The sequence below is a fragment of the Kryptolebias marmoratus genome, linkage group LG4 (genome assembly GCF_001649575.2).
Source record: "Kryptolebias marmoratus isolate JLee-2015 linkage group LG4, ASM164957v2, whole genome shotgun sequence".
Lineage (NCBI taxonomy): Eukaryota > Metazoa > Chordata > Actinopteri > Cyprinodontiformes > Rivulidae > Kryptolebias > Kryptolebias marmoratus.
Window position 1 is genome coordinate 14,891,465 of NC_051433.1, and position 25,875 is coordinate 14,917,339.

Here is a 25,875-nt window from a genome sequence, read left to right on the forward strand (position 1 = left end):
TCCTTTCATCATCAACAATAAATCCTGTGATTTTGATAACATTTGCTCTTTATTTGCCAAAGTTAGAAGGGGGAAACAAAATATTTTAGCCGCCTGAAATAATCTGTTCCCCCTACATAAAATGGAAACAAATTAATTTACCTGCAAGTCTTTAACTGTGTTTAATCCTTTCATCATCAACAATAAATCCTGTGATTTTGATAACATTTGCTTGAGCCCAGGTTGCGTCGGGATGGACATCTAGTGTAAAACAATTTCCAAATCTTTTGTTTGAGTTTGCTTTCTTTGTAGCGACCCCTGAAGAAGGGAGCAGCCGAAAGAAGCAGAACAACATAGATATAAACATGTTTATATTAATAAAGGGTATATGTTGAGGTGGTGCTTTTCAGAACAACAAAGTTGCATAAAGAAAACAAAGTCATTAACATTATTTACCATTCATCAGTTTTAACTTCACTACAGTCAGGGTGTCAGAAAAGCAGGGAGTGTCAAGACCAAAGCTAAATAGAAGATACCCAGGGTGAAGTACCTCCTGTTTGGTTGAAATATTTCTAAAAGCTCTGTGCTGTCAGAAATCAGCAATTGTCTAAAATTGTCTAAAAATCAATTTGGTAAAATGAGGATTTGCCATGTCCTCTCTGCAGATAGTTGTTGCTTTGTTGTATTTTTCTTTTTTATTTCTTTTTTTCAGATATTGATCATGAGAACTGAAAGTAGAAACCCTTTAACAATATTAATCCTATTCAATCATCCACATCAGATTATGGCATATTGTAAAGTGATTTAATTCATTAACTATGTTTGAACTTTGAAGCCCACAACCTTCAACCATTTTAAGCTACATAATGGTTTGAATACATAAACAGACCCACAGTAATCCAATAATAACACAGTTAAGTAGTCTAAAAAGGCAATAAATTAGTTTTAAATTCAATTATTTTTCCAGGGCAGGGCCCCTAGAAACACTGCCAATTATGTACGTTTCCAGCTTTGCTCCCATTTTAAAGTGACCTGATGTTTATGATCTGTTTTTATATTTGGTTAATGAGAAAAAACTACAAACATAGACATATTTGACTGACAATTAATATAATCCATATATACCACATAATAAAAACGCATATGAGACTAATTTTGTTTTATATTCGGCTATTTTTTTCTTTCTAGCCACATGAGATGTGCATAAAAATTGTTATATTTGGACAAATAACTACAACAAACAATTATGGCAAATCCTTTTTGAAAATATGATGCAGCATGTTGTGACTGCTTTTGATGATTTCAAAGAAAGGATAGAAGCGTACATCTGTGGTCCTGCTGCAAATACTCAGTGCTCAGAACAGAAAGCTTAAGACAAAACCTAATTAAAAGCAAACAAGGCACATTTAATTAAAAAAAAACATAATTTATTCAACTTTTAATGACATTCCATACATTTAAACAATGCTAATTAATAAAAACAAGCTTTAAAGTGAGAATAAATACAACTCTACATGTATTCAAAGCCAAGAAGACTAAGTACATACACATGTAAAAGTTAAAAAATTAACGTATTATTATTGGTCTGGTTGTAATGATATAAAGAACCAGGTCAAATCAAAGGAGTTATCTTTATGACTGATAGCAAATATTGTTAAGATGGTTTATGTTTTCTAGTTATTCACAAACCAAATGTAGACAAATACAGTTACTACAAAGGTTTTAATCATTTTCCTACTAGAAAACTAGATCATTTAAACATTTAAAATAAGTTCACTGTTCAAGAAACTAAACTGTGTCTTTTGGAGGGTTTTTAGTAACTTAAACAAAACTGGACATAGTTCTAAAAATGTGAAATTGTGGTAAACTTTCTGTTAAACCTTTGGTAATCCCAGAAAGGTTTTATAACTGCCCAAGGTGCATCCTTTACCTAAAAGAAACAAACATTCAGTTAATCAATATTAACACTTTTTTTCTTTATAGCACCATCAAATAAATGCTGTTATAGGGCTTTCCATTGAGAGAAGAGAAAAATAAGATTTAATTCCCGTTCATTTTGTCTGTTTATCTCAGGGTACAAACTTGAATAGTGCAATTTAAAAGGAATGTTATTCGGCTATAAAAGAGATTTAGAGCCATAGATCCCACATGTGTGTGAAAATGTGGCACAGAGCTGTTAAATATTGCTCTGGAGCTGCGACCACAGCCTGGATCCATACTTACACTTCGAGCCCTTCTTCTCAGAGAGCCAGTAGCAGAAGTTTCTCCTGGCTCGGTCATTGAACACATTCCTGTACTGGGGCATGTTCTGAGGTGAAACGGTGGCTTCTGATGCACCTGATTAAAAAAGGATAACAGCAGCTCAGAGAGAAGTGAACGTGGAAATTGCCACCTTGTTATAATGCAGTGCTTACTGTGTGCTTGCATGCTGGAAGGAACAGGGTCGTCCTCTGCAGTTCCAGGAAGAGGAGGCAGCAGGCCGACTATGCTGCTCAACTGGCTTTTATGTTTGTCATATACTAAAGCACACAATAAAGCAAAATTAAAGCCACATTTCCCTTCTTTTTTATTTCACATACAAACACAAGCAAATAAGTGTTTTTTAGTCACCTCTCAATGCTAAACTGACACTTAAACTTTCACCAACCTGCTTCTTTCAGCAAGACACCTGGAAGGGATGAGAAATAATCTGGAACCTAAGGAGGAGACGACTGATGATGGCGAGACGCAAATGATGAAAATCTTTTATCAGGCTTGGCAATCGTCTCTTTCAAACTCTTACCATAGTTTTCATTTTACTCCAGTGATCTGTCTGGAGGTGAGGGAACGTGACCGGGTGACTTTTCAGCCAAAATGTCTTGCTGATGGAGAAAAAGAGAGAAGAGCGATTATCGCTGCGAAACAGACACCGCACACGTGCGTGTGACACAGAGAAAGCTCTCACTGATCAGGGACGTACAGCTCTCTCCTGAAACAACCCGAGTCCCAGGTTTTTCTCTTTCCTCCTGACTGCATGTTCCTGATAATGCGGCACTCGGCTCGGGTCGTCTCGTCTCAGGCGCTCAAAGATGTGTTTGTGTTGCTCGGTTGCTTAGCGACAAGTCTGGCGGTGGCGCTCCTGCTGCACTAACTGGAGCCGGCTGTAATTTCAGGAAATGACAAGACACCTAAATGGGGCATCCTTTAGTAGTCTGTGAGCTTGTACAGCACTTCCATGTCAGCGCTCATTTAGAAGTTATTCAGCGGGTACAAAGATGTGATAAATGGTACTACATGTGACATTTGTTGCTGTTTGCTTTCAAAGGAAAATATGTAGCACTGTAATGCCTGACATAATTACAATATAAAAATGAACAAATTAAAAAAAGTATGTCAAACAAAAACCATATATTGTTCGTTGTTGCTATAAATAGTATTACTTTAAATACTATGATGGTTTAATGCTTAGACTTAAACATAAGGAATGAAAGAAATAAGTGCAATATTACATTACAAATATATTTTGCATTTATTTATCATCAAAAATAAATGTATTTCAGATACAGCAGCAATGTGTACATAAGTATGTGGGCAACAAAAGTACACGAGACAAAGCAATAAATATATAAAGTGGGCAACAATAAAAGCTTCAGCTCCTTGGTCACAGTGTTTCACAGCCTCTTTAAAAAAAGTTTACATTTTTTTTATTCCCCGGCTGGAAATAGGAAGTAAAAAGTCTACTTCTACTTACTGTGGTGCTTTACGCTTCCTAATAGAAGTATAAAGCACTTTTAAGTTACTACATGTTGATGTAGCTATTTAATCAGAATTTGAAAATTTCACATTTGTAATCAATTTGTAATCTGTCTCATGACATTAAATTGGGCCAAATTTCCCAGTGAGAGTTTAAACTGACTTTCTTCCGTTAAGGGATTTATTTGCTTAAGCCGCTGACCGAATATAACAACAGGCAGCAAGTCAAAGTGAGTCATTTTTACAGAGAATGAACAACAGTGACAAAGAGAAGTGTCTCCAATGTTCTTTTATGTCTTCGCTGTTTATGAGCGACCAATACAGTTTCACGCTTCATTCCTCCTGGCTTGGATCGTCTCCAGCAGATGCTGCTCCACTCGCTGGTTCATGCGCCGGAGGTCTTCCAGGTAGCTGGGCTGATCTTCGAGCTCCTCGTGGAGAGTATGTATGAGCTCCAGCTTCCTGTAGTCTTCAGGTCGAACCAGTCGCCGAACGACATGAAGAGCTCGATTTTTGAGACTGTCAACTATAAAAGGTCAAAGAAACGAAACTTGCTAATTTACAACTAGACATACATGTTTTGATCATTTATTTATCGAAGGAAAAAAGAAATTCAGGGTCCTTTTAAAAACATTTACGTATTCTCACTGATTTCACCCATTTTGTGTTATTGTCTTTTTATGAAATGTATTTTTTTTGTTTGTACAGTACTTTGACATCGTGTTCAACTTACACAGTTTAAAGAGGAATTAAATAAACCGACAATAGCCTTGTTTTTTACAAAAAAGAAACTTGTTTTTGTGCAATGTGGCGATGTTTCGAGCTCCATGATTGATCACAATGGGCTCTAAATTTTTCATAAAGTTGTGGTAGGAAAAAAAACTTTAATGTAAAGACTAAATTAAACTGGATGGAGAAGCAAAAGTAATGAAAAATGGAAATTTAATTCCACTTCTCTGGTTTTTCCTTCTATTCATTGTACTCTGATCATTGAAAACAACACAAATGCCTGGCTTCAATGAACTTAGCAGACTTTAAATTAAGTCAGAAGTGTACACCAATGCAAACATTTTAAGAAACTTGATTCGTCTCACCTGGTAAAGTGATGTTAACATAAATGCCGCGTGCGTCTGCAGGTTTAGGAACAAACAGCTCTTTGGTGTTGCCCCTCAAAGGCTCGTCTGTAGCTGCATCTCTGAACATCCATGGGTGACCTGGGGAGGAAAAGAAAAGCATAGACACATTAAAATTTCTTTTAAATAACATAAAAGGTCTTAACACTAGAGAAGACAATTTCTGCTTCACTTAAAAGCAAACAAGAACAAGTTTGCACAGGTGTATTAACACAGATTTATGCTAGTTAGTATAAGATACTGTATTCAAATGATATCATTAGTGCTCTGTTTTATTAACCCTCTCCTCCCAAAGTCCCTGGTTTATATTCTGAATGTCTGTAGCACTATATGAGAAAGTTACTTACACATATCAACATTCAAATAGCATTTTATATAGTGGGTAATTTTGTGTTTGGGATGGTTTCTCACCCACGAAGGTTCGTATTCTTCGTCCAGTTCCTGGCTGCAAATCGTCGTAAGGTTGAGGTATGCCGCGATAATCTATCCAAAGTGGCCGCACGACACGACTGCTGCGATTACAAAACACGGCATTAACCCGAATCTGACTGTTCAGAGAGCGAACCAGCGGAAGAGACTCCTCTTCTTCTTGAGGCATCGGCGCTAACTAACAATAAATCTTCAGCGCAGGAAAGTTAGCTTAGCTTAGCGGCTAAGTGGCTAACAAACCGGCTAACTACTCTGTGTTGCGAGTTGTCAATACCAGCGACTCATCAGATTGTTTATATCTGCACAAATCTACCCGTCTCATTAGTTAAACTAGGTTAAAATACCTAATAATTAAACACATCCGTAGTGGAAAACCCAAACATCTGTCTCTTCTGGGAGCTAAATTTACTTCCGGAAAACACGCACTGTGATTGGTCCCACAAATGTGACGTCACACCAGGCTTAAAAACCTACGTGCTGTACGTGAAGCACCAAACGTCTAAAATAGGCTAGTTTATGTCGTAACTCTAAAACACACAATAAGTTGTCAGTACTAACCTGTAGCTCATTTTGCGATACTTTTATGTACTTCAAAAGGCCTTTTTCCAGTTTTGAGGAAACCTTTTTACACTACGTTAGATGTTTCAGCATTCATATTAGGCAAATTTATCTTTATTATATTGTTATTCTTGCAGATCATGGTTGTAAACATAAAAACGCCCATGTTTATATTTTATAACATGTTAAGTGAACTGTGGTAAAGTAAAAATGAAATAACGCATTATTGCTGGCTAAATTACGGCAATAACACACTGTACGTTTTATCATGAATGCAACTTAATCTATTTGTTGAAAAAACTGGACTGAAGCCTTACTTCACATGTTTTGTGGTCTGTGACACAACAGAAAGATTTGTGAGCTGGTTGGTAAAAGAGGAAAGATGACAAAAATAGTTCAGCATTATTAATTGTTTATTTGGTGATATTTTGTGGATTCACTCATGCCTAAACTAAGTTTGATTTCAACATCTGAAAGAGGTCATACAACTTCACTTAATGCTGTGTTCAAAAACTTCAGAGCCTAAAGTAAATACATGTAATGAATGTATTAGATTTTTTTCCATAAACCAAATACTTAAACTAATCAACAGGTAGCATACTTCAAAACTACAAGCTAAATGTAACTACATTTTTACCTTCATTAAAATAGGATTAGACAGAAAAGGTTTAATTCTTTCAGTGCTTTGCTGATCATTTTGACAATAATCAGTAATGTTTTTAAACCATGCACATTGCAAGTTCTAACAATATTAAGGTATTTAATACAAAAAAGAAAAAGTGCGAGGTTTTCTTCGGATGACCTATGATTAGTATTTAATCAGCTGGAATGATCAGTAGGTTTATAGGTTGTAGATTCATTCAAACTGTAAGAAACTAACCAATAACCAATCAGTTCTTAATGATCTAAGCTCCGCCCACCTTCAGCCTCAGATAAAAGCCGTGGGGGCGCAGCAGAAGAACCCAGAACCAGAAATGAATGTCAACCAAACTGTAGATGACTTTAATATTAGAGCTTCTCCTTCAGTAAGACTATCTGAAACAGAAAGGCTTTGAGTTTTAAAATGTTGTCTTTACTTTGATCTGCAGTGACCCAAATACTTACAGCATTTAGATGACAAACCCCTCTGGCAATATAGGGGCTGTCTTTCTTTTTTGCGGAGAAATGTTGAATTTCAAAAGGACTTTCTGTGCTCTCATATAAGGTATTTTTTTTCTTGGTAACAAGTTCAGACTGTGAACAATGAGCCTGCTGAACGTCAGTGACTCCGTGGATGCGGAGGAGGATGTGCCCAGAGACGAGAGTCTGGCCCGGGTGGAGATCGCGCTGCTCGGAGTCATCTTCGTGACCGCCGCCGTCCTCAACACCGCCCTGCTGCTGGTCCTCTGGAGGCAGCGCAAACAGATGACCAGGATGCGCGTGTTCGTGTTCCACCTGTGCGTGGCGGACCTGGTGGTGGCTTTCTTCCAGGTGTGCCCCCAACTCATGTGGGACATCACGGACAGGTTCGTGGGACCCGACCTGGTGTGCCGCCTCGTGAAGTACCTGCAGGTCCTGGGCATGTTCCTGTCCACCTACATGATCGTGGTGATGACGGTGGACAGGTACCAAGCCGTCTGCAACCCCATGGTGAAGTTCCAGCGCACGTGCACTAGGCTGAACCTGCCCGTGTGCGTGGCGTGGGGGGTCTCCCTGCTGGGCAGCCTGCCGCAGGCTGTCATCTTCTCCCGGGTGGAGGTCGCGCCCGGCGTGTTTGACTGTTGGGTCGAGTTCATCCAGCCGTGGGGGCTGCAGGCTTACGTCACCTGGACCACGCTGGTCATCTTCATCCTGCCCGTCACCACGGTTGCGGTTTGCCAGGTGCGCATCTGCAGGGCCATCCAGACCAACCTGCACAAGAAGACTCACATGCATGGCGGCGCCGGAGTCCCGCTGCCACCCAGAGCCAGCGGGGTGGTCGGCATGTCCAAGGCCAGGGTGAAGACCCTGAAGATGACTGTGGTCATCGTGTTGGCGTACATCGTCTGCTGGGCTCCGTTCTTCACCGTGCAGCTGTGGTCCGCCTGGGACGCGCACGCGCCGAAAGAGAGTAAGTCACTGCCTGTGATTAACGCAGATCTAACTGTGCTGTGCCGTTTAAGTTGTTGCTTTCTGACATGTTTTGTAATAATGCAGAATTTAAGTTTTTTTTCTCGTTTACGCACAAGTAAAAGGTGCGTTTTTGGGGCGTAAAAGCGCGCCGGCGGGTATGCTTGTGCGTAAAAGCGCACCCTTTCGCCTGCCGCAGCGATGACTAACACCTAGCGCCTCTTCTCCTGTTCCAGCTGCGACCTTCACCATCCTGATGTTGCTGGCCAGCCTGAACAGCTGCGCCAACCCGTGCATTTATCTGCTGTTCAGCGGTCAGTTTCCGAACAAGCTGACGACGCTCCTCCTGTGCCGCCGCCGGCTTTCCGACTGCAAGGACTCGATGCAGGACGAGGTGACGCTCGTCAGCACCTTACATACGAGCTTTAGAAACGTCTCCGAGTTCAAGTGAAGCCAGACGAGCTCACTGCCCCTTTTGATTAAAAAGGCGAAGAGAAGATCTGTTGGTGATTCTGATGATTAAAAACTAATCTTCTTTAGCAAATCAGAAACATGCAGTCCTGAGAGAGATACGCTGATGGACCCGAAAGAAGAGTTGTTTTCTTGGACTCTTGAAAGAGCCATCTCAACTTATCAAAAACTCTTTTAGCTACAGTAAGACCGTCTTTTTAACATCAGATTACATCAAATACAGCAGAACTGAACTTTGCTGGACATGAATTGAACACCTTTGTTGTTGTTTAATAAAGACAACATACATACAACATAAACATACTTATTTAAGATGTAAAGTGGTTATTTTATCTAAAAAAAATAACCAATTACTCCATCCTTGGAGTTGATCTCAGAGTGTATTAACTGCTGTATCTAGAGCTTTGTGGTATAAAGAAAATGCTGCTAGAAAGATAAAACTCAAAACAAGCGTCTTTCCATGAATGTAGCAGAGAACCTCATTACTGAAAGCATTGACATGTGCTGGTATCTGTATTTGTATATATATATATATATATTTATATATATTAAAATCAGTTCTCTTTAGTCTTTTTCCTTGGTTAAGTACATCTGAAGATTCAGAAATTGCAAAACAGAGTTCAAGAGTATTATTATGCGCCTAAATGTTTACATTGTGCCACTTCATGCTGTTTAAATAAAATTGTTTTGTCTATACACTGGGGATTGTTCCTCTCTCCGCATATTAGCCAGCTTCAATTAATCACAACGTACACACATTCTGCAGCCTAACAGAGGGATGAGGAATTTTAACACAGACAGAGCAGCATACCAGAGGCTGACAGCAAGGAAATAAATCACATGAAAGCATGGACATTTATTTTTCTACTACAGCAGATGAGTACGAGTAACTAAAAGGCAGGGACAGTTTGGTTTCCAGGGTTATTTTGAGAGTAAAGGAACAAATGTTGTACCATCAGACTCTGTAATGAAACAGTGGATACAAGCGGCGCTGTCAGCCACATAACGGAGCGGTCAGCAAACAAAGATGTTTTATTAGTTGTCTCCATGGCAGCCATTGAAATCTGACTTCCATCTGAGCTACAAAAAAAAACATGATAACGAAGCCACTTTACATCAGAATAAGACAAGCAAAGCAAAGATGAGTGTGGATCAAAAGAGGAGGGACAAAAGGTATCCCAGAGAACATTTTCATCTTTGGAGAGAACATAATGTCAGGAGGTGGAGATAAAAATCTAAAATGCCTAGAAGATGTTATCAGCATGACTCGTAAAAAAAAAACTCAGAGTCTGTGACAAAGAGCAGGCTTTCTCATCAGAGACACAGAGTCAAAGAAGTTTAACAAACCAATTAAGATGTTTGACTCTGCGCTCTGAAACCATCACAGCTGACGTTAATAATCATTAAATGATAATAATATGAACACTGATTCAGCATTTACAGTTTAGTTCTTTTGGGGTTTTGTTTTTGTTTGTTTTTTTTTCTTTATGATTTTTGGAATTGAACGAATTCTGCTATAGCCATTTATAAATAAAAACATTTAACTCATTCATGAAATCTGTGCAAGGACTTTAGGTTTTTGTAACTAATTGCATAATTCAAACTTTAAATAGAAAAAAAATATAAATGATCATAAGTTTAACTATAAGCTTACATAGTTGCATTGTTATTGTTAGTTGTAGGGTACAGCGGATCAGAATCATTATCTGTTAGATTGAAGTTCCTCATTAGCCAGTTTAGAGTACAGTCACTCAGAAAACAGACTTGATCTGACAGATATTTTGAAAGTTTTCTACAAAAATTAAATAATTACTTTTATTTATATATATATATATATACTTTATATATTAATTAAAGTACAGTTAGATTAAAATAACAGCTAACTAAATCAGAAGTAATTATTAAAAAATGTTGATAAAAACTCCCAAATGCATCTGCAATTAAGAAAGACATGTAAGATGATTTTACAGAATTCAAAAAACATCCTACTTTAGACAACAAAAACATGGCTTAGATGTGTTTTTTTTTAACCAACAAGAAAATGATATAATTAAACAAGAGCTTAGTGTAAAAACCCCAGGGTAATCAAATATTTGTGAAGAAATTAAAGTGCAGTTTATCCTAACATTTACAGAAAAGCTCAGATGTTAGTTTTCAGATCATTGTACGGCAGTAACTGAGCCCCACCAGCAGGTGGCGGTAATGCACCAGAACGTTGTTTGCTCACTGCTAACAAACCGTAGAAGAAGAAGAAGTACAACCGCTTTCCTATTTGGAAGTCGACGCGATTTTTTATGTCTTTTTCTGGTTTCTGAGTCGCCACCTGCTCTAATGGGAATGGCAGCGATCTCCTCACACAGTATTTCTTGAAAACAAATGTAATTGTTGTTATTTTGTCCGTTTCCGCCCGGGGTTTGACTGTCGGCCTGCTTTGTTTTTTTTTGTGTTTGGGGCCACCTCTTGAAGCTCTTCCGCCCGCTCCCATGGTTGTTATCTTTTCATCGGCGAGAAGGTGACATTATGGCTCGGGTGAGCTTGGAAACGCGACTCAAAGTGGTGAGCCTCCGGCAGCAGGGTCTCTCCCAGGCGAAGATTTCGAAACAGACGGGCATCTCCCGGGGCGCCGTCCAAGCTCTCCTGCAGAAGCACAAAAAAACGGGCCAGGTGGAGGACCGTAAACGCAGCGGGCGGCCGCGGAAGCTGAGCGGAGCCGACGAGCAGCACATCACCTCCCTCCGCAGCCAGAAGATGTCCAGCAGCGACATCACCTCGGAGCTGGCCGTGACCCGGGGGACGCTGGTGGACCCGTCCACCGTCCGGAGGAGCCTGGCCAGGAACGGCCTCACCGGAAGACCCGCGGAGAAGAAACAACAACAACAGAGATGTGACAAAAACTCAGAGGAGACACGCGCCAGGACAGAAAGAGAGAAGGGCGGTGACGCACTGGAGAGGGAGCTCAGGACTGAGGATTGTGGACAGAAAACTTTGGACACTAACTCGGAGGGACCAGAGAGCCTTAAAGAGGAAACACGTGAATCATAGGAGGCTCACTGTGACACTTTTAACCCAGCTGAGCATTTTAAATACTGACTCAGTCATGCAGCAAACAGACAAAACCAAAATACATACATATATATTTATCAAATAACTCACACAGCAGACGATATGTAAAACATTAAAGAGACAGTTTGTCACAAATGAACTGCAACAAGAAAAATCAACATTCAGGTAGTTCTATATTTAAGGATGTGATGAAGAAGATAAACACAGAGCTGTCACTTATGTTCAGCTTAACCTGCAGCAAATAAGACGTACTGTATTTCCTCCAAATTAAAATAAAACTCAAAACACCTTTTTCAGTAATTATTTTTTCCTGGTTGACACAAAAGGGGACAATATATTGCAGTGGAATAACATGTTTGTTTAAACTATCAATAGAGAAACATTTACTACCTTAAATAACCGCATATCAGACTTGAAACATCCCAAACAAACCTAAAAAGCATTAAAATAGGAGTCATATTTCACTGCATTACTTTCAGAAGAGGTTAGTTGGGATGTGAGTCGGTGAAACATTATGTAAGATCAAATTAGCTCCTCACCTTGTGATTTTCTTTGCAACAGGCCTGTTGGCTGTAATTTGACAGTAATGAAAGATAATTCGTTCGTGCATCACACGCACCGTGTTCTCAGGGACCAGCCCACGCTCAGCGACACGAACGACTTGCAGCACAGGATAATGACCAGAGCCCACGTGGCTGGGACCACTGAATTGCTTCTCATTGTCTGCCCCTCGTTTGCTGCGCGTCTTCGCCAGAGCGGAGCGGCTGAATGGAGCCCTGACCTGGAGCTTTCTATGCTTCAGAGTACCCAGGGGAATAAAAAAAAACAGTTCATTCAGTTCGGCTGACTGAAAAGTGTAGCTCGAGCTGCAGAGGGGGTGGCACAGCCTGACACTTAAAACACATGAGGAAGTCTCCAACGTCAAGGCTTGCTGGATTGTTTTTTCTTTCCAGACACTTTTCATCTGCTGTAAAAACTTTTGTTTGGGCCTGACACGTTTTCTTTTCTGAGTCTCTAAGCACACACTGCTGTGATCAGGTACAGGGCTAAAAGCGAGTAGAAAAAAAAGCAGCCAAAGTCCCAAAGAGTAACTTTGTAAGACCTCCTGAAAACCTGGAGAACTATTTATCAATACCATTTTTAAAATCTTTAAAATAATAAACACTTGGAAGTGGATTCAAACTTTTGGACAGCACTTTCTTTTTATGAAGCTGCAGCTATGTCCTCAGATACAAAGGAGACCTTTGGCACGGTCTTCCAAGCAGGTATTTTATACCTCCGATTGGATCTTACAGCCGACACGCTGCTTCGTCTTATGCAGTGTGGTCTGTTTTCTTCTGACTGATTATATCAGACATCATCTGTCACAGACGCATAGAGCAGAGAAGAGCAATGGCGCTTTCTGTCTCTTTTTAAATAGATTTCTAATCCTCCTGTGGTTTGAAAATTGGTAGAAACAGAAAACCATCCAGTGAACTAACGCTTTAGTTCCCTAAAAAAAAAATGCAACTTCATAAGAGTCACCCTGTGTAACCCTAATATTCTGAAAAGGTTGGGGATATCGGTAAAATTAAATAAAACTGGGACGAAGGATTTGCAAATCTCACAAACCCATATTTTATTTACAATCAAACATTGCCAAATGTTTCAACTAAGAAAAAAGGTGATTTTGAATTTGATGGCAGCAACATCTCAAAAACGATGGGACAGGGGCAACAAAAGGCTGTAAATTTGAGTGGTACGAATAAGAAACAGCTGGAGGAGCATTTTAAAGTGAGTTAGGTTGATTAGCAACAAGTCGGTAGGAGGGATGGGTCTAAAAGGAGCATTTTAAAGAGGCTGACTCTGTCAGAAGTAAAGATGGGCAGAGGTTCACCAGTTTTTAAAAGAAAGAAAACACTGGAACAATCTCAATATTCATCAATTTAAATTTGAGAAGACTTTGAATATCACTTTATCTACAGTTTATAATATCGTCAAAACATTTGTAGAACCCTGAGAAATCTCTGTACACAAAGGACAAGGTCAAAGGTCAGTATTGGGTGCTTGTGATCTTCAGGCCCTCGGGCAGCTCTGCATTAAAACAGGTCTGATTCTGTTCTGGACGTCACTGCATGGACTCAGAAACACCTCCATAAATCATTGTAAACAAATTCTGCTTTAAGCTCTATCAGGTCCATCATCTCCAGGACAAAGTTCATTTAAATGGAACTGAAATCAAGTGGAAAACTGTTCTGTGGTTGGACAAATAGAAGTTTGAAAATCCTTTTGAAAGCCGCGGACGGCACGTCCTCCGTACTAAAGAGCAGACGGACCATCCAGCCTGTTATCAGCACACGGTTCTAAAGCCTGCGTCTCTGATGGTATGGGGGTGCATTTGTGCTTGTGGCATGGGCAGCTTACACCATCGATGTAAAAAAAAGTATATACAGGTTTTAGAACCATTCAGACAACATTATTTTCAGGGAAAACTACAAGACAACTTTAAATCAGACACTGCATCCATTATAACAGCGTGGCCTCATAGTAGAAGAGTCCAGACATCTCACCTCAGAACTCTCAAAAACATCTGGAGCATCATGAAACAGAAAATCCAGCAAAGAAGAAACAGGACTGTTGAACAGCTGGGATCCTACATCTGACAAGAATGGGACAACCTTCACCTCCAAACCCTCCAGCAGCTGCTCTCCTCAGCTCCTAGATGTTCACAGCTGTTTTTCCAACTTCAAAAGGTCCCTTTTACCCCCCAAAACGGTACAATTTCTTCAACATCTGATATGTTTACTGTTTCATTGTGAATAAAATACAGGTTTATGAGATTTGCAAATCATTGCCTTCTATTTTTTGTTTACATTTCACACAACCTTCTCTGAGGGGGTCACAACGCCCGACATGTCTCTTCTCCCACACAAAGAGACGCATTAGGTCCTCGCCGCACCTGCATACAAATGAAGCTCCATCCACGTGTCTCTGCACGGGACGTTAACACACCCAGGTCCCATTATACGCACAAGCATGAAAAGCAAAGCTCGGAGCCTCGATTCAATAAGGCGGACTGGTTTTAGGAGAGAAACACATCAGAATCAGACCAGTCTCTGTTTGTAACCTGCATGTTTATTTTTTTTCCTCAGTGGATTCATTTAATGACATGAAGAAAAAATAGCAAAGGCCTTTTCTGGAGCCAGAGAGTGGACCTCCTCAGTAAAGCATCCAGTAACAGGTTTCTAGGTGATGGAGACGATGGAGACTCAGTTAAATAACAGAGCATCTCATTAAAAGCACTTTTTCTTTGCACTATTTTCATCTATTCTTAGGAAATTATGACTTTAAACTATAAAGTTAAAAGCAAAATTGATAACAGCAGCTACAGAAACAACACTGATGTTCGGATTTGAACAACGGTTTCTTCCAAAGACCTGGTTTTCCAGATAATTGTGAGGAAGATGATTGATCTTCAGAAAGGAGGCTGCAGCCAGTGAAGTGCTCAGCTCAGATAAGTATCTGGAAACTCAAGCAGGAAAGAAAAACTAAATGATGTTTCATGATGAAATCATTCTGTTGTTGTAACTGAAGGTATCTGTTTGTTTTACAGAGGCTGAGTTTGATTCATTTTAATTAAAATGGTCAAACAATTCGCTTCAGTTAAAGTTTTGTTTTATTTTCGTAGGTTTGTAGGGATTCGATCTAAGTTCAGTGATCCCTCCAAGGGGAGGAAAACTAATTGCATTGTTTGAACAAATGTTCTGGTTTCTTTGAGTTGAATGGAAAAAAAGAACTGTGAAATTATGCTGGCATGATTAAACTGGTAAAAGATGCACAAGCTTTTTATGTGAAATTAGCTCCACCAATAGTTCAAATCTTTTGAACGCAGGGTTCTGTGGAAAGGTTGGGGACAGTTAACATCTTACCTGTTGCAAGTAGCTCTTTGAACGACCTCAGTTTAGAGAAACAGACTTTAATTCTGACTGGACTGATGAGCTAACGGCTAGTCTGGGCGGGGCACGGTTTATAAAACAGCATTAGCATAAACTCGTGTGAAAGTTGTTTTAAGACAGCAGCAATTAGCCCGTTCCTGCTCGGACTAGCCAGTAGCTCATCAATCAGGTCAGATTTCAAACCGATTTCTCCAAACTGAGGTCATTCAAAGAGCTACCTGCAACAGGTAAGACACTGATCATGATGTTGCCAATGAACCCCACTTCAAAGGATCTAAACTATTGCTTTAAATATTTAAATCTTCCACACAACCTTTCAGCCAGCTACTTTTTGAGTTGTAGATTTAAATAAATAAATTAAAAAAACTCACTAAACTCAATATATTTGTTCACAAACATATTTCTATTTAGGTCAACGAAACAAAGGTTCCCAAAAAAAGGTGTGAAAGCTGAGTGGTAAGTTTTGTTTTTTTAATCTGACATAAAAACTCATAAACTAGAATTAAAAGCTGCTGTTCTCCACTTCTCAGTCTAACAAACATGACAAAACACGAGTGCTGTGCCTCCGCTTTGAGTTTTTGTATTTAGCGGTACTGAGCAGATGTTGATTGCAGTTGAATGATTACCTACCACACAAAAAAATCAGTGATATCAATAGTCTCCTTTCTCCGTTAAAAAAAAAAAGAAAACAGTAAAGAAAAACAAAAGTATTGACTATAAACAGGAACACGTCTGTCGGCAAACGTTCTAAGATCGGCTGATGTGTTCACTGATAAAAAGGACTATTTGTTTCAACCATTTTCAGTCCCATAAAATATATTATATTCTACAAACAGCAGAAGAACAGTCACATCACACAACAAATGCTGCGACTGCCCCATGATATACAGTCACACAAACATGAGCCAGCGTTGTGTTTTTCTAGAACTTCAATTGAAAAGGAACCCCTAAAAATAAGAAACTATTACCTTCTTATCGTGGCGTCGCTGTTTATAATCTTTCGTTCGCATCTGAGGTTCACAGATTGTCCAAAGTTACCAAAAAAAAAAAAAAAAGAGACACGGAGCTGGAGTGTAGGCACAACCATCTTTAACATGCCACACGGCAGGAACAAAATAAATGGAGAGCGGTAAACGCTCCATCTTAATTAGCTGTGGACCTTTACAAAGCAGTCTGCCCCGAGGCACTGGTACGCTTCGAAACCACAGATAACGCGTGTTTCCCGAAGCATATCGTCAAACGGGACGACGAGGCTCCGCTGAATACAAATTGGACACGGATTATATCAGGTATATTACACATTAACATCGTTATCGCCTCTTTTTGTGCGGCGCGACAGAAAGTAGCCGTGAATAATTAAACGCACATGTTATGTACACGCGAGCGAGTATGACAAAATGAATTTCCAAAACCTCCTGCATACAAAAATACGTCCCATTTAATTCCACAGTTCAAAATGTCCCCCCCCCCCTCAAATTTATTACAGATCTACACATTCTGATCCAAACAGTTTGGCTTTCCCCCGGCGGTCTGCAAACACCTTAAAGAAACATCATCTGACAACACATCCGAGCCGCTCACGAAGCATCCGAACGCCTTGATAGAAACACAGCGAGTTTACTTATTGAAGTGGCTGACGTGGATATTTCCCTGGCAGCTGCATGCAGGCGGACTCTGCGAGTGGAGGACAAAAGGAGCTGAGGGTACGAAGCACGACACGTTCGGCGGACTTGTTGTTTCAGAGGGTTTTGTGAGGACATGTAGCTGCATGCTGGGATGTTAAACAGATGTTCGCAGTCTGTCCAATCTGTTCTTTTTTGCAATCATTACATCCACCCTCCTGAAATCTACCATGAAAAAGTGCTATTTAAAGGCTCAGTGACCTTTCCACTAATGTGATGGATTTGCTGCCAGAGGTGGGAGCTTGTGTGATGCATCGATTACTAGTATAGTATTCGCAGCCAGACACAGACAGGAGCTCCAGGCTTGGGGAGGCTGGCAGGGTTTTTTTTTTGTTGGTTTTTTTTCTTTCTTTTTAAAGAGAGACAAATGGATGTTTCTGACGTCACAGGCAGAAGAGGCGAGACCCCTCTCTGCCCTCGTCGCCCTCCCCCTGCGGGATCCGGGGCAGCATGGCCGAACGGGTCAGACCCCAAAACCGAGGCGGCGACAAGTCCTTCTTGGTGGCCGTGAACTTCCAGCCCATGTGGGAGCCGCAGGTTCGGCACTGAGCGATTGTCCAGGCGTACCTGAGAGCAACGAGAGGACAGCGTTGTCTGAAAGGTCTCCTCAGCATCATCTAAACGAGCGCAATTTAAAAAAAAACAACATGTTATGCCCACTATTGCATAAAAAAACCCCAACAGATACAAAATAAACATCATGGTGGCAAAAACTACATTTCTAAATATCTATTATTTAAAAAAAATACCCACATATGTAGCAGAAATAACCTTTTTTCTTCACAACTAGATTCCTGTCTGGGTTTGGACTTGGCCGATCCATAACCCTGTAGTTGTTTTTTTTTTTTTAAACCTTTCTTGATTGATTGTCTCTGTGGTAAACAGACCTGCTTTCCTTTCAGACTGACAGCTTCACATATTCTTTGTTAGGAAGCAGACGCTGAAACACGAAAGGCAAACCGTCCAGAAACCAGAAGAGATCGAATTTGTTGAGTCTTGTTCTCAACACAGACGCAAATATTTAACTCCTCCTTTACGCTCGATGCAGAATAAACGAGCAGGTTTCTGCACCGGAACTAAATCTTGTTCTTTAAAGTGAAACGATTTCTCTTAAACGTCCTTTGGTCAGAGGACACGTTGACACTGACAGCGTGTGAGGCAGGATATTCAAATAAAAAGCACATAGTGTTGTATTTGTTGGTGTGAACGGCTTCATACCAACAACACTGCTTCTCTACCACAGAGAACCTCTCCAATAACTCATTTACTGGACCTTCTACCCTAAAAGGAGCCTCGGTGCTGTTTTGCTCCACAGCTGAGGACGACAGATGTGCTCAGCTTCGCCCAAACAAATCATAATCCACAGTTAAAGATGGAAATCGCACTGGAACGAGTTTAACGTCTGTTAAAACGAACATCTAAATCCATGCAGAAGGTATTCCAGGAGTTTTTGATCTACATGATGGATTGATGCAAGGCAATGCCATTAAATGTAGAAAGAAGAAAATTCAAAAGACTGAAAGAATTGGCACTCTGCTGCTTCACAGTGATGCAAATATAGATAATGTGATTTACAGATTGTCTTTTATGCTGTGAGACTGACTTATTAAAGGGGTGAGTGTCGGCTGTGTGCCACGGGAGCAGCGGCGTTACCCTGGAAACCAGCTGTGCAGCGTGGAGGGCCGGCCGACCAGGTTCAGGTTGTTGGCTTTGTACACCGTCAGGGTTTCATGGACGTAACCGTGGGGGTTGACGTATGCAGCCATGGGGCCGTACAGAGACAAGCTGAGGAGACAGAACGGAACGACACAATTAAATTAACAGACCGAGTCGGAGCTCCGTAAAAGGCTGAGGGACGCAGAGAAAGAGCTTCGAAAAATTCCTGTTATTTCTGCTTCGACACGTAACGAGGATGAGCCACAAGGTTCAAAACACCTCCAGATAGAAAAACAAATACACTCTGAAAAGTGCCGTATAATTTCAAACGTGAATATAGAAGTTAAAATTGTTGCAACAACTCATTTTAGACGACATTTTGATCTTGTGTGTGAAATATTGTGTTGAAATGACAGAAATGTGTCCCTAAAGGCCTCACTGGAACCAACTTTTCATGAAGTAACCTGAGTCTAACAATGCCCTTGTGTTTTTCGTGGACCTCTAATTGAAAATGCATTAGCCACATACGGCGCATCATTAGTCAGACGAAGTGGCCTTAACAAGTCAGTGCTTTCCGACTGTCTCACATTCACTCAGATAATCGGAATGACTAAACCACACTTTCATCAGAAGCATCCAGCGAGCGTCTGGATAATCTTACTGCTCTACGGAGTTCTGGGTGTCACCTCTGAACAAAGACGTTACCCATAACACATCGCAGACAGATTGAAGATGACATTATGTAACAGTGACTGTGCTCAGACGGGGGAGTGGAGGCCACATACGCTGGTGATGTATGCATCGGATTTATCCGGCTCCTAAACTTTCCTCGACTTCAGTCTGTAATAACAGCAATTAGAGTGAAGAAAGTTATTTTCTCTCTTTCAGTAAAGAAACAAATGCAGCCTCCTCTAATTACACCTATTCTCCATCTTTACTTATAACATATAGTGTTCATGGTATTGCAGAAGTATCTCAAGATGTTCCATTTAAATGTTTTACTGTCATAAACTTTTAATTTGTACGTATTTTAAGACCTGTCGTCACTGGTTTCACTGCACCTGTCAGAAACAGCCCTGCTAACTTTATTACAGTTTATGCAGCAAAACGACTGAAAACATCGGCTTTATTTTTAATATTATTGATAGAGAATCAAGTCTGAAAGCTCCTTCGCTTTGGTTCTCCTGTCAGTTTTATCATCAGTGATAAATCACATTAAGGAGATGTTTCTACGCAGTCAGGAAAGGTTCAGAGTTTGATGTTAGCATTTCCCAGGTCTGGATTAATATGGAAAAAAAAGATGGGTAGGGCTGCTTGATTATGGAAAAAAGTAATAATTATAATTATACAGATAATAAAACAGAACCACTGAACAAACACAGAAGCCTGCAGTAAATCTACAGATGCTTCAACAATAACAAAAATAGCTCAAAAAGCAACAGAAAATTTTGAAAAACAAAATGTTTAGGAACCCTGTTGTATTCACCTTTGCTCTGTAAAGCATTTGTACAGAATGAAGGAATGAACAGCGAAATAAAACAACAAGTTATCACCTGAAGATCTCGTTCTTTGTGGTGATTTCGGTGTCCTGGCACTGCTTACAGCACAGCGACGTACACTGAGGAGGAGACAAAATGCTGTGTTAGCACCAGGAAGTACGTCGAGAGTCCGATCGACAGTCAACTACCTCAGACAGCAAACAACACACTCTGAAGAAACCAAAACAACATACCACCATATCTTTTTCCTTGAAATTCTGATTGGGTAATTGTACGAAAGGAAATATTTATAAGACTGACAAAGCACTGATATGAATCATCCTGAGTGGAATGTAAATGTTTGCATAAAAACAGTGAACCAACTAAACCTGTAGACATTTGCCTCCGTTAGCACGGCTAAAAACAAACAGCTCACTTAAACACACTGGACTTAAAGCAGGATGACAGAGAGCAGGCTGCTGTCTGTTTAGATAAAAGTGGAGGTTAGCAGAGAGGAAAGAGTGGTAATATCTTTAAAAAGCTTCTTCAGCACGGTCTGCATCTTTCAGCTTAGATCCAAACCAGCTCAGAAAGAGCACTCCTGGGACAAAATGTGCGGCGTAAAAACTTCTGTAACCACTAAAACAATCCAATAATCCTTATTTAAAAAATGAATAAACTCTGAACTGAATCACTGCGGCGACAGCACATCAGTCAGCTGCTGTCAGGCCTGGTTAAACATACCAAAGAACATCAGAGGAAAGACAACAGACCCGCCCCAGGAGAACTGGATCTCATCACACCGGGAAAGCTGTGCCTGTTTCTGCAGGACACGCCATGGCGCCGGTGTTTACCCACCCGGTCCATGATGTCCAGTTCACAGCGAAGTCTCTGGATGGCGCTGCCGATCTTCAGCAGCTGGAGCCGCAGAGCGTCGTCTATGGGCAGGCAGGCGGCCACCCTGTAGGAGAAGTCTGACAGAAACCAGGCAGAGAAGGAGGAGAAGAGAGATGAAGCAAGAAAGACCACACGAAAGAGACAAACGCACGTGCGTGTGTGATCAATCTGTTTGCGAACAGAACAGACCTACGGCGTTGGTCGGGAGCGAGTCGTCCTTCAGGTTCTCATCCCATTCGTGGAGCTGCTTCTTCACTCTGTTCATGAGAGACTCCTGCAACGTGAAGCACACAACAGGTTTCGGTATGAAATGCTCATCTAAAAAGGAGATTCGATGCTGCAGCACGTTGTGGACCGCGATGCTCACAGAGTCGTAAAGTGCGTACACCCAGGGCGGCCACGGAGTCAGACTGGAACAGTAAAACTTCCTCTGTGAAGAAGCAAAAATAAAAGAAATCAAACTTGGTGTTCCTGTTTTCCATCCAAAGCATTCGCACAGATTCTCTTCCTGTTCACAGAGTGGGTCTGAAAGCTACATCCTGGAAAAGTGTTGGCTCGCCGGGATGTCGCACCAACATGGAGTGAGCCGAAATCTATACATGGTGACACATTTAGTGGCCTTTTGATTCGTTAAAACAATATTTTACAATGCAACAACAAGATTTCAGTTATTTCTAACTAAGGAATTAGAATCAAAAAAGCTTTTGGTGCCAGGCTCGCTTGCACACGATAGGAACTTGTTGTTTCTTTGTTTGTATAAGACTTTAGTAACTGTGCTGTAGACAGTTGGGTGTCTATGTGCAGCTGAATTGTGGGTAAATAAGCAAATATCTACACGATGTATACGAAACAATAATATTATTTGCAAGAGAGCATATGTGCAGACAATAACAATAATACAGAATACAGTGTGTACATGTTGGAGCAGTAATATAGCAGTACTGTAGTAGTATTCATTATATGTACACAGGTGGGGCTCATCTTTGTTCAGTCTATAAAACAAACTTTCAGTTTTTTTGGACACAGAGAGATTCTATCTATTGTGATGTTTGATATGAAAGCCGCCTCGGCTTTACTTTTTTTTCTTTTTGCCCATTAATCAGTGCGGGGAGGTGACGGGTGTGTTTCACGTGCGGAAGCGTCGGACCTGTCGGTAGGTATTCCACCAGCACCGGGCCTGTTTGCAGCTCTGAACCCGGGGCTTGGAGGAGGGGGACACGTGGAGTCTGGACAGGGGCGAGAGCTGCACGGCAGAGAGGGGGTCCGGGAGGATCCGCTCGGGAAGGATCTGCACTTTGGCTTGTCTGATGCTGAGGAACACACATAGGGGAGCGGTGAACAAAGTAATTATTTCTGTGGCGTGTTTAATGACATCAAATTAAAATATGATACAATACATTGTAATAAACAACATATACAGCAAAAAATATTCTGTTTAAGGGAGACTGAATTACCTGTCTGAAAGAATAACAAACAGAATGTCAAGATTATGATAATCACTTTATGTGCATTGCATATTAATAATTAAAGAAGGACAGAAATGTGTCCAAATAAAGGCTTCATCCTGCAGTGGAGGATGATAACAAACATGATCTAGAGCACAACTACAGTGACATAGGCAGCCCTTTATCCAATAATTCTTCAACAGTTTATGCTCAAACTACCATTCATTTAATCAAAGAGGTCAAACTGAGATTAAAAATTTGTTTTAAACAGCAGAGTTTAATTACACACTGTATAAATGTGTAACAAGAGCTGTAAAACAGTGACTAAAAGCTCTTTATAGAAGTTAGGAGCATAAAAAGTGTAAATAACTTTATACACAGATCACAAATTCTCTCATTTCAGGGATGTGTGTCGTTGACTAATTGCAGATAAATTGGAAAGTTTCCCCACAGTTTTTACAAGAGATGCGTTAAATGATTGCACTTTCCAGGACACAGACTCTGGTTTAACCTTGTCCGGGTCATCAATCCTGTTCAGCACCTCTTAAGAAATTCACCGACTGCCTGCACATCTGCTGCAGCTGGAATAACATACGGCTCTTTGAAGGCACCAGTTTTAATAAATCCTATCTGTTTTAAGTTAACTTGCCGCTCGGATTCCCCTCTGGCGTTTTGCGTCCATATTTAACGTTATAAAAACACCAATTCTCCTCCTTACACGATGACGTTTTTTTCACTTCATGTCTCAAGGCGGCTGCATGAAGAGGTAGTCCGCCCTCTAGTTGTGAACTTGAGTTGTTTAAAATCAGGATTCAGGAGCTCGTTGGTTGAAAACAAGTTCCTTCTTTTATAATTAATGAGAATTATATTCTCTACACTGATAATCTCCTAAATAAGCTTATTTATAACAAACATAAAGCTCACAGTTGCAGTAAGTGCTCAGCTCTAACACTAGAGTCAAAGTCAAGCTGCTTTTCTTTCCTTTCCAAAAGGTAAAAACTAGACTGAGCCCAAGTCTGAGCTTCAGTACCTTCAGTAAAAATTGGTCTTTCATTATAAACACTAACAACCTGCTCTTCAGTCATGTTTGAACTGTTCGACGATCTGTAGTTGGTTTTTCTCTATCACACATCTGAGCCGAGATGTGAAAACAAGCATTTCGTCCGACCTTTGATTCCTTCCCTTATGGAGGCATTTAGTTCCTGCTTACCCGTCAGCTTGAGTCCTTATCTCGTGGACCTTAAATCTCTGCCTCCCCACAGCTTTTACTTTGACAGTTTCAATGCCGTACTCCTGCTCTTCTCGGTACGCGTAAATCTCTGCTGTTGTTCCAAACTCTGCCTCCGGTTCGCCTGCATCACTGCAAACACACGAAGTAAAGATTTGTAAATTAAATATTTAAAAAAATAACAACCATCTATTGTTATGATCTGACTGAGAGACACAATAGATAAAGAAATAAAAAAGAAGAAATGGCTGTACCTTCCTGAATACGACTCAAACATTTTATTTTCTCAATCTACAGTTTTGTACAAAAGTTTTGAGTCTCTAAATTTGTTTTCCAAGAAGCCAAATTTTCTCATAATTTTTTTTTAAAGAGAACTTGACCAATACTTTTTTTAAGGTCTTTGGGTGATTTTTAACTCATTTAGTGTCCTCTACATCACCATTTTTGAAGAAATGTTCCATTTTTCTTAGTTTCTAACGTCACTGACCTCAAATCTGTGAATCATTCAACCAGAAAAGACTCCTTCATAACAAGGAGTCTCAAGATCCAATTTTAACCTAGTTAATTTTTTATGTTTTCTATTATGTTTAGAAGGTACAGGGGTCTATTTTGTCTATTTCTTTTGAGTTAAGGAGCCTGTCACAAAAACACGTTATTCCAGTTTATTTAGCTGAATCTATTAAAAATATCAAAGTATTTAGCACCAACAAGGTGACTTGGTTTTTGTTTCTCCCCATTTTTATAAACATGACATTCAGATAGAGTTCATCTGCTAAAGATGGTTTGAAACATTTTCTTTTTTTCTCCCGCCGTTTGTCCACTTTTCTTAGTTTTTTGAAGCCCACACACTGCACAAACATGCTTTCATGGTTAAGTACAAGGACTGGACACAGCCAAAGTCCAAACTGAAACTTAAAAATAAAAACCACTTAGAAAGTCAGGCAAACTTATGATCAAGACTACTTTAAAAGACAACAAGAATATGTAACTACTTGGAAGCAAAGTAGGAGGACAAAATAGCTTAAAGGTTTGTGTGTGATGCTCAAAGGTTGCTGTGTTTTCATGTTCAAACCAAGTCAGCAGGAGAAAAAAAAAAGTGGAAAAATACATATTTTAACACCTACACCTGCATGTGTGTAAACCAGCAGTTTTAATCTCAACAAAGAAGTGCTTCCTGTTTTAAAGCTGTTGACGATCACCCCATGAAGAGAGCGGCTTTTCCATCTCTGCGGACCTGTGTGCGAGCACGGCGAAGGTTCGGTCTCTCTGGATCACGCTCCTCATCATGCTGACCTCCTGCGGCCTGAAGAGCTGCAGGGGCAGCATCTGGCCCGGCACCAGCATCACGGCCGTGTGTGGGAGCACGGGGATGGTCTGGCAGCTGTCGTCGTCGTGGACCGTGCGGCCGTGGAACTCCTCCATGTCTGAGCCCAGGTACTGTCATCACAGGAGGGAACAGGGTGAACACATCAGGGCCACAGGTGGAGGCAGGGGGCGGGGTTTAAAAGCAAGGAGGGGAGGGGTTAAGACTCACAGCGTGGGAGGTGGGGAGGCTGGGGTCAAACGTGATGATGCTGGGCTTCTCTGCCCCTTCACTGTCTCGGTCCTCAGTCTCCATGTCATCTTCCTCCTCTTCTTCCTCATTCTCTGTCACAGCAAGTTTACAAAGACACAGTGAGTCCACAACTCCCGAACAAACTCTGAGCTGCAACATTATATCCTACACAAGTCACAGCTGCTGCTCAAAAAAAAAAAAAGTTTTCAAGAAAGGAGAAAAAGAAAACGAAAGCAAATGGGTCATAAATGTACCACCAGTCAGCAGATACTCAACAGTGGCCTGTAGGATGTGTGAGGTGCTAGCAGGAGGAGAAAACGACCTCCCGCTGACGCGACGAGCTGCGTTAGTTTAGGTTTAGTTGTTACCTGGTAAAAGCTGCAGCTGGTTTCCCATGTTGTCGTTAACGTTGTCTTCACCTCCACCCCTCTCGTCAGCCATATCCTTGTGTTTACAAAGCTAACTCTTCTTCTGGGGAGTGGTTCTCTGCGCAGCGCCAACATGAAGAAGTCAACGCGCCCCCTGACGACGAGTCCCGGAACTACA

At 40.7% G+C, this 25,875-nt stretch overlaps 3 protein-coding genes across 3 annotated transcripts; 1 reads left to right on the forward strand and 2 right to left on the reverse strand.

Annotated features, from left to right (window-relative positions):
- Nucleotides 1-3,463: 3,463 nt before the first annotated feature.
- On the reverse strand, nucleotides 3,464-5,701 carry vhl (von Hippel-Lindau tumor suppressor). The gene is made up of 3 exons (XM_017415999.3): nucleotides 5,256-5,701; nucleotides 4,806-4,925; nucleotides 3,464-4,237 (listed from the first exon to the last, which is right to left on the reverse strand). Exons 1-3 carry the CDS (start codon nucleotides 5,440-5,442, stop codon nucleotides 4,038-4,040), a joined length of 507 nt encoding a protein of 168 aa, XP_017271488.1. The 5' UTR covers nucleotides 5,443-5,701; the 3' UTR covers nucleotides 3,464-4,037.
- Nucleotides 5,702-6,661: 960 nt separating this feature from the next.
- LOC108235770 (oxytocin receptor) lies at nucleotides 6,662-9,654 on the forward strand. The gene is made up of 2 exons (XM_017415998.3): nucleotides 6,662-7,920; nucleotides 8,156-9,654. Exons 1-2 carry the CDS (start codon nucleotides 7,074-7,076, stop codon nucleotides 8,368-8,370), a joined length of 1,062 nt encoding a protein of 353 aa, XP_017271487.1. The 5' UTR covers nucleotides 6,662-7,073; the 3' UTR covers nucleotides 8,371-9,654.
- A 7,218-nt stretch (nucleotides 9,655-16,872) lies between these two features.
- Nucleotides 16,873-25,857, reverse strand: crbn (cereblon). Its single transcript, XM_017415731.3, has 11 exons — nucleotides 25,698-25,857; nucleotides 25,309-25,421; nucleotides 25,009-25,211; nucleotides 23,757-23,906; nucleotides 22,249-22,411; nucleotides 21,469-21,531; nucleotides 21,291-21,375; nucleotides 21,063-21,178; nucleotides 20,280-20,344; nucleotides 18,724-18,855; nucleotides 16,873-17,637 (listed from the first exon to the last, which is right to left on the reverse strand). The coding sequence occupies exons 1-11, from the start codon at nucleotides 25,768-25,770 to the stop codon at nucleotides 17,454-17,456; spliced, it is 1,347 nt and encodes a 448-aa protein (XP_017271220.1). The 5' UTR covers nucleotides 25,771-25,857; the 3' UTR covers nucleotides 16,873-17,453.
- Nucleotides 25,858-25,875: the final 18 nt, after the last annotated feature.